At 38.2% G+C, this 14,201-nt stretch overlaps 1 protein-coding gene across 4 annotated transcripts in view; it reads left to right on the top strand.

Annotated features, from left to right (window-relative positions):
* GALNT9 (polypeptide N-acetylgalactosaminyltransferase 9) overlaps nucleotides 1-14,201 on the top strand; it is a 158,823-nt gene that overhangs the window by 132,363 nt on the left and 12,259 nt on the right. For all 4 annotated transcript variants that reach the window (XM_033008245.2, XM_033008247.2, XM_033008249.2 and 1 more), the window contains 3 exons: nucleotides 5,028-5,213; nucleotides 8,667-8,804; nucleotides 11,506-11,601. In XM_033008245.2, coding sequence (XP_032864136.2) covers nucleotides 5,028-5,213; nucleotides 8,667-8,804; nucleotides 11,506-11,601 — 420 coding nt within the window. The remainder of the gene's footprint in view (nucleotides 1-5,027; nucleotides 5,214-8,666; nucleotides 8,805-11,505; nucleotides 11,602-14,201) is intronic.

The raw sequence follows: 14,201 nt of genomic DNA, 5'->3' as shown, positions 1-14,201 counted from the left end.
GGCTGAAGGTAACATGGGGTGCTTTTCAATTTACAGAGGACTAAGTTGCTGTGAAAAGCCCTCCCTCTAATCAGTGTGAGCACCTTGGGAGCTGCAGCTGCCCTGTGGCAGATGGCTCACCTGAATGTTAAATCCCATGATGTTTTTGAGCCCTGACACTCACTCAGCAGCGCATGACACTGTTGGAAATAGGTCTCACCTGCAGAGCTGGAGATCATGTCAGCAATGTTCTCTCTATAAATATTACCATGACTTAGGAATTGATTAGCCCAGCAGTCCAGCCAGCTCTACATCCTGCTTCAACAGTGCTCAGGCTTGTTGTTGTTTGGTTATTTTTTTTATTGTGTTTTGTTTGTTTTTTTTTTTTAAGAAAATAAACTGTTTTTTCACCAAAAGGGCTAATTGATTTGATGGAAATTTGTGTTTCTTTTTCCTTCACCTCCTTTCTTCCTTCCCAAAATACTTGGATTTTGGTCAGAAGTGTTGTTTTTTTCTTTTTGAAACTGTACTTCCTAATAATTTCATCCCAAAAAAAACCCAAAAGACAGTTATTTTAAGACCTCTTCTGGATCTTTTTTAGAAACCAAAATTCTTTTAAAATCCTATCAAAAATGGTGGTTTGGACCTTCAACAACAAGGACTTGTGGTAAAATGTATTTCCTCAAAAAATTTCTTCTTGTTCAGCAAGAGTTAAAAGATAGCAATTTATTAGCCTTTCTAAATCACGGACCCAAGCTGCATTCAGAGAACCTTGGTGATGCAGTTTAGGTCATGGTAGACAAGACACTATCTCACCTCCGTTTTTCTTTGATGCATAGAATATGATGTCCGATTGACTACTGTATAATACATGGTAAACACTTTTCTGTAGGGCAGCCATATCTCAGGTGTACAGGAATAGCTAATCATTAGTGCCAGTAAATCATTGTAGTGCAAACCATGAACATTATCACTCAGTTTGTAATTTACTCATGATGTGGGTACTTGTTCTTCTTAATACTTAATGTGTCTGTTTATAGAAAAGTTGATTGAGATAATTAGCAGTAAAAATGCTAAGGTAACACGGCTATGGTAACATTTATATTGCCATCAGTTTTGTTTATAGCAGCCTAAAGAGCAATACGGAAATTAGAAATTAACGACAATTAGCAAATAAATTGAGTGTCTCTTGGAATTAGTTGATCATGTCTTAAAACATTGCACAGTGTGGTGCTCACAGAGGCAAAGCCAAGTCCCTGGGCTGTAGCAGCTGCGCTGAGTTGAGGAGCACACGAAGCAGAAGCCTGTTTGCTTCGCTGCTGCTGATCAGCTGGAGCTACTTCTGTGCCCAGCCCAGGGCATCTTTTGAGCCTGTACCACCTTACCTTTAGTGGAGCCCATTGCTCGGCAGCATGGGTTTAATGAGTGCGTGCTGTGATGCCAGATGTGTGATGAGTGCGCGCTGTGATGCTCGTACTGGGGATTTGCCTCTCCATGGGGAGAGGCGGCTGAGTGCACTTCCCAGGGATGCGCGCCCTTGTAGGGAGCAGCTCGGAGAGACCATTCCAACTTCAGCGTTCTCAGGAAATGAACCTTGAAACACACATTTAATGTTGGCAACTCAGTATGAGAGGAATAACTTGGACTGGAAATTTGTTGTTATCCCAGAAGATGAGTCATAGATATGGAAGTTGGTTTCCTCTGATTGCCTGAAACATCAATTTGGAGGGACTTGGGCATCATTTTATGCTCACAGGTAGAAATAGTTTGCTTCCCATAGTAAGGCAGTTTAAGAACTCTGTTTGATAAATGCAATGTAGATGCATGTAATTATTTTTCTGGCAGAATTTCATAGATGTGGAAAGAAATGGGTTGTTGTTAAATGGGTCATTAAATTCAGCTTTGAGGATGAAAAGAGGAGGAGAATCAGCCAGTTTCAGGGGCAGCCACTGACTTGCTGCTCTCTGATCTGTTTCATGCGGTAAAACTTTCCTCATTCTTCCATCCTTCACTGTATTTCAGAGACTTCTTGTAGTTAGAGGCAGACAGGCAATGGTTTTCTGAATCATGTGTGTCTTTCAGTTCTGTCTCCTGTGGGGAGAAGGTGCTGCTAAACCTCCCCATCCTCTGGATTCAGGCACAAGTCTTCATCTAAATTTCACATGGCTGCTTTTAACTACTGGGATCTTGTCCAGTTATGGGTGCACATATTTGGTTGTACCACTGAAACTCTAATTTTGTGTAAGTTTAGTAATCATTGGGCTGGAAAGGGAAAAGACAAGAGCTTCAGTCCGTACTTAGCAGTGCACTGAAAGGGTGTGGGGATAGAGTGCCATGTTCATGCGCCATGGAACAGCAACTAATCCTTATGAAGTGTCCCAGGAGACCTTGTCTGGCCCGAGAAGAAATGACTCATGGTTGAGCAGCTGTGGCATTTAGCTGGGATATGGAGAAATGGTTCCGTGATGGTGTATGCCTGGTGATACATGACTGTCTAACTGCCTCCTCCTCCCGGATGCTGTACATCCAGTTCTCTTTCTCTGGTATTGGAAACCCCATCCTTATCCTGGGAAACATCTCCCACTGGTGTTAAAAGTTACCCATTTCCCAAAAAACAAGTCATCTGGGGTAAATTAACATCTTCATAGAAAGTAAAATTTCCTTGAATATTTCCTGGCTCATTCCGTCTGTCCATCTGTCCGTCCCCCTCTTCAGCAGATTTTGTCTCTTTAAAGAGCAAAAGGGGGGCAGAGGTAGAGGAAATAAGTAGTTGAATGTAAATGCAAAGCAATCTAGATGACTGCAGATGGGGTGGTCACACCACAGTGCAAATTCACGCTGACTGCTGAGCACCGAAGATCCTGGCTGACGGGGTGACCATTATATGGCCTGAGGCTGCTGCTGCCTTTTTTTTGTGTGTTTTCTTCAAAGCCATGTGTATGAGTTCCCTGTGGATTTCATCTGGGGAGAATTTATCACTGAGAAATAAATGTGTTGAATTTACAGATGAGCTAAACTGTTTCCCTTAATGTTGCAGTTAGTACCTTTTCCTCTTCAGGTTTGCGTGAGCACTAGCATCTGAAAGAAATAAATCTGTCACTCAGATAATGTCTTTGCCCTTGCTACCAAAACATATAAATAAAAATTACAAGGTCATTAGCCATATCAAGCGAAAGAAAAATGTGCTGTGCATTAAATAGCTGACTTCGAGAATGGGTTGGAAAAGTAGCAGTATACTAAAGTGGACTGCTGATGAAAATCAATTAATTCCTTTCTTTTTTGTAGCACTTCTGAAACCCTCATCATATGTCAGGCCAAATTTATGAGCAGTGTGGTTTTCCATGTCTTTCTTTTATCAAATGTAAATTCCAGTGGCCAGTGAGTTATACAGAACTTTTTGGAAAGCAACAAATAAATATTACCCAAGTATTAAGGTAAACATTTTTAAAAAAAAAAAAAAGCCAAACTGGATAAAATTATTTTATCTGTCCTTACTTCCTAAGACATTTATCTTTGTCTCTGAGAAGTCAGATTAGGTGGAGAATTGCCCCAGTATTGTTCTGGACTGCATCTGGTATCAAAATGAGCTTTTATGCTCAGAAAAAGGCAACCTTGGAAAGCAATAGATTATTGCTTATATTTTAATATCTTTTATTTCTTTCAGGTAGACTGTAGTGCTTGATGCAGACCTGAGGGAACTGAAACACGTAAGCTTCACCCACCCTGCATCACTCCAGATCTCACTGATTCAGAGAGACAAGTTCTTTTTGTTTCCCACCACAGAGTTCAGACAGTAAATAATCAACTGGAAAAAATTGCACTGTGTGGGTGAAGTGACGTCTGGGAAGGCTGGGTGATACAGTTTCCCCTCAGCCCCTTCTATCCATCTTTATCAGCTTGAGGATAGGGAGATAAGTGGTCATTTATTGCTTCTTATGTGACCCAGCTGCAGGTAAAGGTGTACGGAAGAGCTGCACTAGGGGTTTCTCCTCCCCTCGCTGCCTGGCAGGTAAGCAGCTGAGAGGGTGTAGGAGCACTGGGTAAGAAATGCATTTGCTGTGCTCACATCCACTGCCAAGTGTGGCAGTAACCTCTCTTGCTAAATAAACACACATTTTGGTTAATGGCCAGATTCAGCAAGAAATCCTGTGCTAACACTCGTGTCTTTATTCTTGGGTAAAATTTCCATGGGACGTCCTGTACCGACCAGGTAAGTCAGTGCTTGTTTCTTACTGACGAAGGTAGGGCAAAGCATGTTTGTGAAGGAGGAACTGCTGTGCTGAAAATCAGTGAAGCCTGCAGGGCCTAGATTAGAAAAAGAATATAATAATTGACTGACTCACGGTCAAAGTCTGAGTTTCCATAATGAGAAAATAAGTGTGTTTCCATGCTTATTTTTCTGTTGGTATTGTGCATGTGGGTAATTTGTTTCCTTCTCTTTCCCAAGGGTAATGTTCATATCCCCACATAAAAGGTTCTGGTGTGGAATATGTCACCTGAGATACTTACATACACTAAATGTGACTGCTAGAAAAATCTGATGCACTTTTAAACTATTAAAAGTTTGTTAGTTGATTTAGAGAGCTGATACAGTAATCACCACCTTTACAGTGCCAAACACAGCCAGAGATGATACAACTGATTTTTTTGTGGAAGTTTCAGGAACAAGCACTAGATTAAATTAGTCCCTAGGATAAGACATTACCACCTTATGATTTGTCTTCTGCCTAATGGTTCCAAGAACAGTGACATTATGGGGAAGGACTTAGATATTATGGCATGTGAGCTTATGTACCTAACATAGACAGCTGGGTTCACCTCGGACTCACTGTAGTCAGTGTGCAGAGAGAGGAGTTTCACCTCCAGAGCAGGTACATCGGGCACTTGTTCCGATTCAGTCGATAGTACCCATCTATGACTAGGGAACACTCTGCATACAGCATCTGAAAAGAAGCAGCTGGACCATCCTAAAAATAAATTTAAAAAAAAAAAAAAAAAAAAAAAAGAAAGAAAAAATAATGTAATTGTTTTTCCTCCCAATCTCCCAGGTCTGGCAGTGCGGAGGAAGCATGGAGGTGTTACCCTGTTCTCGCGTGGCACATATTGAACGCACAAAGAAACCCTACAACAACGACATTGATTACTATGCAAAGCGCAATGCCCTGCGGGCTGCAGAGGTCTGGATGGATGACTTCAAGTCACATGTTTACATGGCGTGGAACATCCCCATGGCAGTAAGTAAAGGTCACGCTCTCACCTGAACAGAGGCAGAAACCTGGATGGCTGTTCCTAGTTAGCCCTTTGAGGTGAAGGGCATTATTACAGTTGTACAAAGTGGGGTAAGCTTAGGGGAAAAGTGCTTTCGTGCTGCTTCATGCTTAATACCGAGAGTTCTGCCATATAAACTTTCTTCCTCAGTGTAAGTTTTGTTGTACGCTCAGGAGCAGTGACACAAATTTATAATTTAACTAGAGCACGATGTTTCAGGTTTATGTGCTTTCTCAGAAGGAGTCGTTAATTTGGGATGCCATTAAACTCAGAGGTGTTCATATGCTACAGTGGTGAGGGCTACAGAAATGTCCATAAATAAATATCATCATTCATTGTGAGACTCAGTAGACCTCACCAGCATAAAAAACAAAGCATGCGATAAAAGAATCGCACATTGACTAGCTTTATTGTCTACAGGCTGAGAGTTGCAATGTGGACACATTCTGTTTCTTACTGTGCATACGAATTATAGATGGCAGGTCAAGACCTCTAGGAATCCATGTAATATAAATATTAGATAAACTATAGGTTCAATTTATCACTTTATTGTGTAAGTGTATCACATGCTACATCTCTACTGAGCGTAATTCTTGGAGAGGAGAGATAGATGTTCTATCCCATCAGGTAGGAGCTGACTGCTGCTGTATTCTTTAGTGGTATTTGCATCCGAATTATTGATGTGAAGGGGCACAGGGAGAGCAGCTGAGGGAAAGCATACTCTGATCAGTAGGTAATGATGGTTTAGTTAACCCTTATATGAGGGGTTTTCCAGAGCTGATTGAAGTAAATGGAAACAGGAATGTTCCTATCAGAACAGGAAAGCATGCCAACCTCACAGTCTCTTCGTGAATATTCAGCTACAACATAGAGCCCATCAAAGTCATGGGAATCTTGTCAAAGGCTTCATTGGATTTAGTCTGTCTTAAATATCTACTTGTACTTTGGTACCTAGGTAATATATCAAAACCCATTCTTGTTCATTCCTGTTGTAGTTTTGAAAATGCATATACCTAAAAGAGCAATGTTTCATTCTTCTTTGTGTGATGGCTGAAAATGTCACGTGATCTACACATGTCTGAATTTCATTTACTGCTGTTCAGTACTGGACACTGTGCAAGGTCTCTGTGAAGCATGTGTTTTGGTGACTTCTTTTGGCATGAGAGGTAATTGCAGATAATTACTTTGCCTTAACAAAAAGCAATATTGTATAACTTCTTTCCCACAGAAGATTTCCATGATAGTAAGAGGAAGACAAAGCAGTGTCCATCTAAGTTTTTAGGGGCATTTTGTCCCTGTCTGCCTCCATTTGATAAATGGTTGGTATCAAATTAGAGATGAACAAGTAACCTTGGTAAATTTTTCTTGATGCCATCTGCAAATGAATTCTGAGAAAATACAAGATATTTAAATAAGCATTTACACCAAAACATGATTTTCTTTTAATCTCTCCAATCACTTATGGATGTTGTTTTCGGCACTAAGCTATACAGCAGTGTTTAAAAAAAAAAAAAAAAAAACAAAAACCAAAAACAACAGGCACATCTACATTAAGAGACATAAAATCAGCAGAAGTACTGAACATTAAAATTTTCTTTCCATAAAAGAAATTGATTGATAAAATGTGTATCATAAAAAATAACCCCATTAGCTCCCAGGAAAAGGAAGCTCATTTTAGCATTCACAGAGTTATTCCACTGTAGTATTCAGTCTAGATGACTAAGAAGTACTGTACTGTTACAAGCCCTAAGAAAAAACTTCTGCAGAAGAACTAGAAACCTTACTGCCTGGTTAAAAACAGTATGTCCACACACCAAATTCTGTGAACATCTCATTCTTGTACCATCACACTGTAACCTGCACATGATGACTGCAGCTAATACAGAAGTAAGCACAGCATTTTCATAGCTGCTTAATTTGCTGCTCTCGTGCTCGGCAGGAATGGCACTGCAGAGCACTGTATTGCCCCGTTTTAGAATAGGGCAGAAAGGAGGCAAGTAAAATACATGTTTTCTCCCATACCAAAACCCATCCAAATTAACCCTTTCATAACTCGCAACATGTTTTTCACAACTCACAAGTTATTGAGGACGTGTACATAATGTGCATCGTGATTAGCACATGATCTTTGGACATATCTGCAAGATCCTATTCCTATAACCTTCAGCAGCAGGTCAGCAGAGCTTTATTTTAGTTAACCAAATATTTGGTAAGCCCCTGCTTATGATCTATTCCTTGACAATTTTGGTGATAAAGGAATCTTATATTGAATGATTTATTGTACTAAACACCTCCAACAATTGCTCTTCTTCCATGTAGCCTGAAGTAGTACGTAAATTAACATTCATTTGAATGGATGCTGCATAGAGAGCTCATGACAAAGTATGCATCAGCAAGCAGCAGTGAGCACAGAAAACTCTTTATGTAGCAAATAGAAAAACCTGTTCAGTATTACACTTGTATTCTCTCCTGAAAGCTCAGCATCTGTTGGGGATTCTAATAAACCCTGAGCTAAGATTTGCTGCTGTCTTGTAACCCAGCATTGGACAAAATTTGTAAGACATACAGAAATCTTTCTGGAGGAAATGTACAAAGCACCTAAGAGCTCCATGCAAAACTCCCCAGTTTCACTCCATTTGATTCATAGTGTGTCGGAAAAGACTTTTAGATGAGGTAACTCTTACTGTCTTAATGTTGAACTGCAATGATTTATAATGGTTTAAACCAACAGGCACTAACTCAGGACCTGACATTTTTTAAATGTCTGGGTTTGGTCATATTGATTTGATTCTTCCATCCTGTGTTTTTCATGGGATTTGTATTCAAACATGAATTAAATTCTAAAGTAGATTTATAAAGGTTTTGAATTTAACTGCATGTTATGGCTCAAATCTGCAAATGAGCTCCAGTTCCAGTAAAAACTGAATGCTGGTCTATGCAAATGTTTAATGGAGCTTAATGACTTTTTGAGCAGCTCTGCTTTGAAGTTTTAACAGGTCTGTTCTGATCTCATTTACATTAGTGAATACCCAAGGCTGTTGCTAGAGTAAACCATGATCAAGCTGCTATATCTTAGATAAGAATTACCGCCTAAATTCCTAACGAATCTGAAAGAAAAGGAGTTCAGGTTTGATTGCAAACATTTAGAATTGCTGTAAGTAACAACTTCCTAGTTGTATTCTTATTATTTTGATTTATGTTTGTTTTTTGCTTGTTTGTTATCCTTTTTCCACTGACTTTCATTAATATTTATTGTCTGCTCTCAACAGCAGCTGTTTGATGAGCTGCTACTTACAAAAGAGAAAGAAGAGAGGGAAATACAGCTTGGTATACAAAATGAACTCCAATTTTGTTTCAGTAAAGAAAACAACCTTAAAGTCAATGCAGTGGGATTTCTTTATTCTTTTTCTGCTTTGTAGAACCCTGGAGTTGACTTTGGAGACGTTTCTGAAAGAATAGCTCTACGACAGCGACTGCAGTGCCGGAGTTTTAAGTGGTACTTGGAGAATGTCTATCCTGAAATGAGGGTTTACAATAATACAGTCACTTATGGAGAGGTATTGTATGTCTTTGAAAATATATCATGGCTGCATTAGAGCAGTCCTTTCATCTTAGTGGTGGGTATCGGGATGTACAGAGCAATTTGAAGTCAGCACAGTAGTAGCAGTAGAAATGCCCTCCTCTACTTTTAATCAACACTAAAAAGTGTGGCTTTAAGAAGCACTGTCCCTGTCATTGGAGCATAGCAGATGAAATTGTTCTCACTAACAGTGATACACAACATCCTTGGCCTTCATTTTAAAATAGAGCAGCTCTGAGAACATAAATTTGATGTAATTGTTTTCCCGAATAGGAATCCACAGACATCAAGAAAACATCAGCAGTCAAGAGAGCTAAAATAATTACAGTTAATGAGAAAAGCTGAGTTTGCTGAATCATTTATAGATAAAGAACCACCCCTTTTTTGGGTTTTACCAAGCTATTTGAAGGATTACATTCACTTAGTTAATTTTTTGCAATCTTCTTTGTTCAGGATAAAAAGCAAAATATCCTTGTTCAGATTATGAGGTGAGGCTGCCATTGGCAGCTCTTTATCTCATTATGAAAAAGTCATTAGAGGAAAAACAGTTTTACTGCTTTGCGCTGAGATTCTGTATCTTCATTTTCACTTGTGAACCAGTATTGAGTAAGACTTTGGAACACCTACTTGGAGATAGCTGAGTGGATAGGTTACCTAACACTAATAATATGATGTATCCAAACGTGTTAGAAACGTGTAGATGTTTCAGTTCACCTCAGCTGTCTGGATCATTTCTTTCTTTTCTGTGAGCCATTCAAAACTCCCACATAGGCCTGACCCCAATCTTTAAAGAAGTCAGACATGCCTTCTGTAACTGTTTAAATCTATATCATGTGCCTATAATATAAGGACTGCTGTCACTACTTATGACTGTGAACTGGGGTGAAGTTCTAGGAGCTCTCCTGCTGCATAATGTTTTTAAGATTCCATTTTAATTGTCTACTTGAACTACAATTAAATCCAAAGGCAATATATTTTCACACAAGACAACTAAATGGACATTCTTCCTTTCTGTTCCATTTGATTGACTTCATATAAAAATAAGTCAGGCACTTCAGATATTGATACAAAGTGCAAGTTTTATTGCATAATACCGCTTTGCATCCTAATATAACTATCTCTGGCAGTAACTGAGGAAAGACATTTAGTAAATTCAACAGCAGCTATTAGTAACTGTCAGCTCTGAGAAGGCTGTTAACTGCAAAGAACATTGGCAGAACTGCCAATGTTGTGTCAATTATACCAGACAGTTAGCAAGCTGGGCTCTAAAAAGAAGTTTGTTTCTGTTGAGTGGTCGCATAGAAGGTTCTTGAGTCAAACAGGAAGTTTAGTGATGCAAGTGTCTAACTCATTAAAATTTATAATAAAATGGAGCCACACAAGCTATTTAGCTAGTATAAACTGGCATAGTTCCCTTTCAGTCTTACACGCCCATAATGAAAAAACTAGATGTTTTATCCTAAATGACATCAAGCTTGTTATTAAATACTTTCTCTTCTGCTTATTTTCTTGGGGGAAAAGATGTCTGGATCTTAGTGAATGTAAAGAAAAATAAATGTATTGAGTAGATGTGAAACAGATTGAAACAGTAGTAAAAATATATTTCCTAGTGACTCAATTCACATTTTTTTAAAGCCGTGTCGTAAAGCTGTCTTAATCTTCTTCAGCCTTTATAGTACTTGAGTCATAATATAAATCTCCTGAAATTTAACTGTTGGTGAGTCCCCTTATCTGACCAGATTTCCTGTTACCCTTGTACACTGCAATATGAAGGATTATTTACTGATTTTTCCAGCACCTCATGAAGCAGCTATTTCTACATTATGGAGGTAACCAGCCAAATACTTCACAGTCTAAACCAAAACTGACTTGTTGACTGTTTCAAAATGTCCAGCTAAATAACTTCTTGTTTAAGATACCTATAAAAGTTTTATCTATCCAAAATATGTGTGTACTACTTCTAGCTTGAAGAGAAAGGCAAGCCTGAAATTTCACAAGAGCTCCAGCCCGTTTTTATAGACTTGTAAATTCTTCTTGTCTGGGGAGGCACATGAATTTTTTACTTCATTGGACCTATGAACCCATACTTTAAATAAATTGAAAGCCTTTCTACACTGCTCATCATTGCTGTATTCTTTCACAACAATGTGCTTTATGTCACTTCTGTACATATTCATATACTATATTCTCAGTTAAAATATTTTTTTCATATGACTTTTATATATATATATATATATATATATATAAGCAATAGAAGCAAACAAAAGGGTGCCACATTCAACACCAATCCTGGGTAGTTCCTATGCTGTTTGGTGAAGTCACATTCTCAACATACAGGGTCAAAATTTATATTTACGCAAGGGTAATTTGAAGCAAAATTTGGCCTCAGTTTCTTAGAGTGAATTTTATGGGATTTTGATCCTTGAGTAATTGCCGAAAATATAACTCTGACCCAAGGTCTGTAGAGACAGCAGGGTGTCCAAATAATCTCTTCCTGGAGCAAATTCACTTTTGGGATCCTGTCATAGCTTAAGAATAAGCATGTGTTTCTTGTAAAAGAACAGTTTTCCATACTAGTTGTTTCAGTAGCTGTAGTGCAGCTAAGGTTTAGCTAGATGGGACATGCATCGTACAGATTAATTTCTAATACAACTGTTTTCTTTCTGATCTGGTAATAGGTGCGTAACAGCAAAGCTAGTGGCTACTGCTTAGATCAGGGAGCCGAAGAGGATGACAAAGCAATCCTTTATCCATGTCATGGAATGTCCTCTCAGGTAAATTGTTAAAATACCATAATTAATGAGAAAACTTTAAGCTAAAGAATTTTGAGAAGAAACAAAAAGTAATTTGGTGCATTTGAGTTGAGTTTGGCAGTATACTCCTGAGTTGCAAAGGAAAATATCTGGCTTTACTCCAGTCTTTTTGGGTGCCCTCTCCAAGGTTGTTCAGCATGTGAATCTATACATTGAAGATGCCAGTTAGGAAAACAGAAGAATCCTTATAATTTGTTTTAATAACAGAGAGATCCACTGAAGACTAATGAATTTAGACAGTTTGTGTAGGTGAGCAGCTCTTCTTCTTATGATTTGACTTATTCTAGGAAAAGTACCTCTTTAAATTAACTGTTCATTAGTCCCATGCAGAAATTATTTAGCAAGCTGCTGATGTGATTCCCCAAGTAGGCAAAAAGTTAAGCACGTATTTAACATCAACTTCAAAGGGAGTTAAGAGTATCTTTTAAATTACTACTTTTCTAAAACAGATTTTTGTCAGTCCCTGTACATATTACTATTTTCTTACAGATGTCTGAAGATTTTAAAACAACATTTCTTCTTTTTATGCTCATAGTGATGTTACTTGTTTTTTAAATACAAGTTGGATATTACTTAAATCCAGGACTTGATTTTCTTCTGAAATGTAATTCTAGATTCTTTTGAAGTACCTTCTGAATCAAAACTATGTTAATGAACATTTTCATGTGTAAATAAACTCTGACCTTACCACGAACCTAACAATTATCTGAAGTTCAGTCATACATATATTGATTTGAGGTCCTGGCTCATACATCACTGTGGAGGCATAACAACAGTTGCAAAATATAAATATTGCCTACTGTGCTTAATTGCAAGCTGGTGAAGAGTCATACCTTATTAGAGCAAAGCGAGATAGTAATTCCTACTGACAAAATGTCCACCTTTGTCAGGATCATTATAGAACATTTGACTGACACTTTCCTAGTAGAGGTGGAAGGAAAAGCCTTTGAGTAAGGTAACAAAATAGTGTTGCTTAATTAGATGTAAATGAGCTTTCAAGAAGATTCTAGTTAGAGATGTCAAGGCAGTCAGGGTTCAGTCTCTTGCTCCATTCTAATTCTGACCAGAAAGTTGCAAATTTAAGTCCTCCCAGAAAATCCCTTTGCAATATCTAATCTATCATCATGCTAGCATTGAGAAAGAATAATGAAATAAATGGTTCTGACTGTAATTTATTTTGCAATTTAAGTCTTTAACCTACTTGTTTGCCTCTATGACTCCTGTTTCGTAGAATATGATTTGACTTCCAGAAGATAGCAAATAAATGAGGGCATAAATTACTGTGGATTTATTTGAAAGAAAATACAATGTGTCCAGCTTCTCCTGACTATCTCTTGTAAATTTTGGGGCCTAAAGTAGCTCACTTCTCAGAATGCAGCTCTGACCAATTTTTTTCTGTTAAGGAAGAGATCATTTTCCTATTAGTAAGATGCAAATACGTTGCTTAGTAGATGATGCCTTTCTCATTGTGGGCCCTAGACTAGAGGCTGGGCAGCTCTTCTCAGGTGCAAATAACAATACACAAAGTATTTACTGCCCAAGAAATTGAAGTTGGGTAGTGACCAGTTAAATCTCTTCTGTCTTGCTTCTGCTGCAAGTCTTCAGTATCCTGTCTACATGAATTTTCTGGAAAAGCCTGAAAAGCTTTTTTAGACTTTATATTACAGCCACAAGCTAGAGCCCTTTTGTTACTAGCACTGCAGAAATGCATAAAAAGAGAAAGTGACTCTTCCCAAGCCCTTAAAATCCAAAGTATCCCCTCTGTGTGAGAATTATAGAAGCATGAGAAAGGCAAAAAGTTAATCTACTAAATCATCCTGCAACACTTTCCATTTCCTTTTACTTAAAAAAAACAAACAAACAAAAAACCCACAACAAAACAAAACAAGAAAAAAAGCAAACCAAAAAAAACAAAGGAAGGAAGTTTTCAATCTGTGAGAAACACCACGCAGAAGGCAGAGTGATGTTTTATCTAAGTTGAGTATTTCACAGACAAGCATGGGTTGGAGCCACTCAAATGCAGCCAAGTTAATTAATGATTACACAGCTGGAAAACTTCTCTCGTCTCACCACAATTTACAAAATTAATTCAGTATGAGAACCACAGCTGCACAAACCCTAATCAAGGATATTCAAGCACATAGCATGAAAGGTGTTGACAGCAAGCATTTTAATATATTAAATAAACATTTTTAAAGCCCCTCTTCCAATCAGCCTGGGCAAGCATAGTTGTCTGTTATGTTTAGCTTTCAGTTTCTGATATTTTTCATCTTAAGCACAGGGCATAAAACCCCCTACTGTGCTGAGATTTGGGTTAGTTGTACTTGCCTACTGAATATAAATTAATATAAACAGGGAACTCATTTTCACCAGTTAGGTTATCACTGGTGCTTGATGTGTCCTACTGGTGTGAAGGCCTCTCACTATTTAGCTACAGTCTTGTTTGTTTTTCATACTCTTCAATTCTGACAAGCAAATTACCATTGACTTTAGTATACACATGGTTCCACAGAAACCAACAGAAGTCAGTCAAGTGTTTAAAGAAAGCTGAAGTCGGAATA

The sequence above is a fragment of the Tyto alba genome, unplaced genomic scaffold (assembly GCF_018691265.1).
Source record: "Tyto alba isolate M040663 unplaced genomic scaffold, T.alba_DEE_v4.0 Super-Scaffold_44, whole genome shotgun sequence".
In the NCBI taxonomy this organism is placed as follows: Eukaryota; Metazoa; Chordata; class Aves; order Strigiformes; family Tytonidae; genus Tyto; species Tyto alba.
This window is presented reverse-complemented; position numbering and strand designations above follow the sequence as displayed.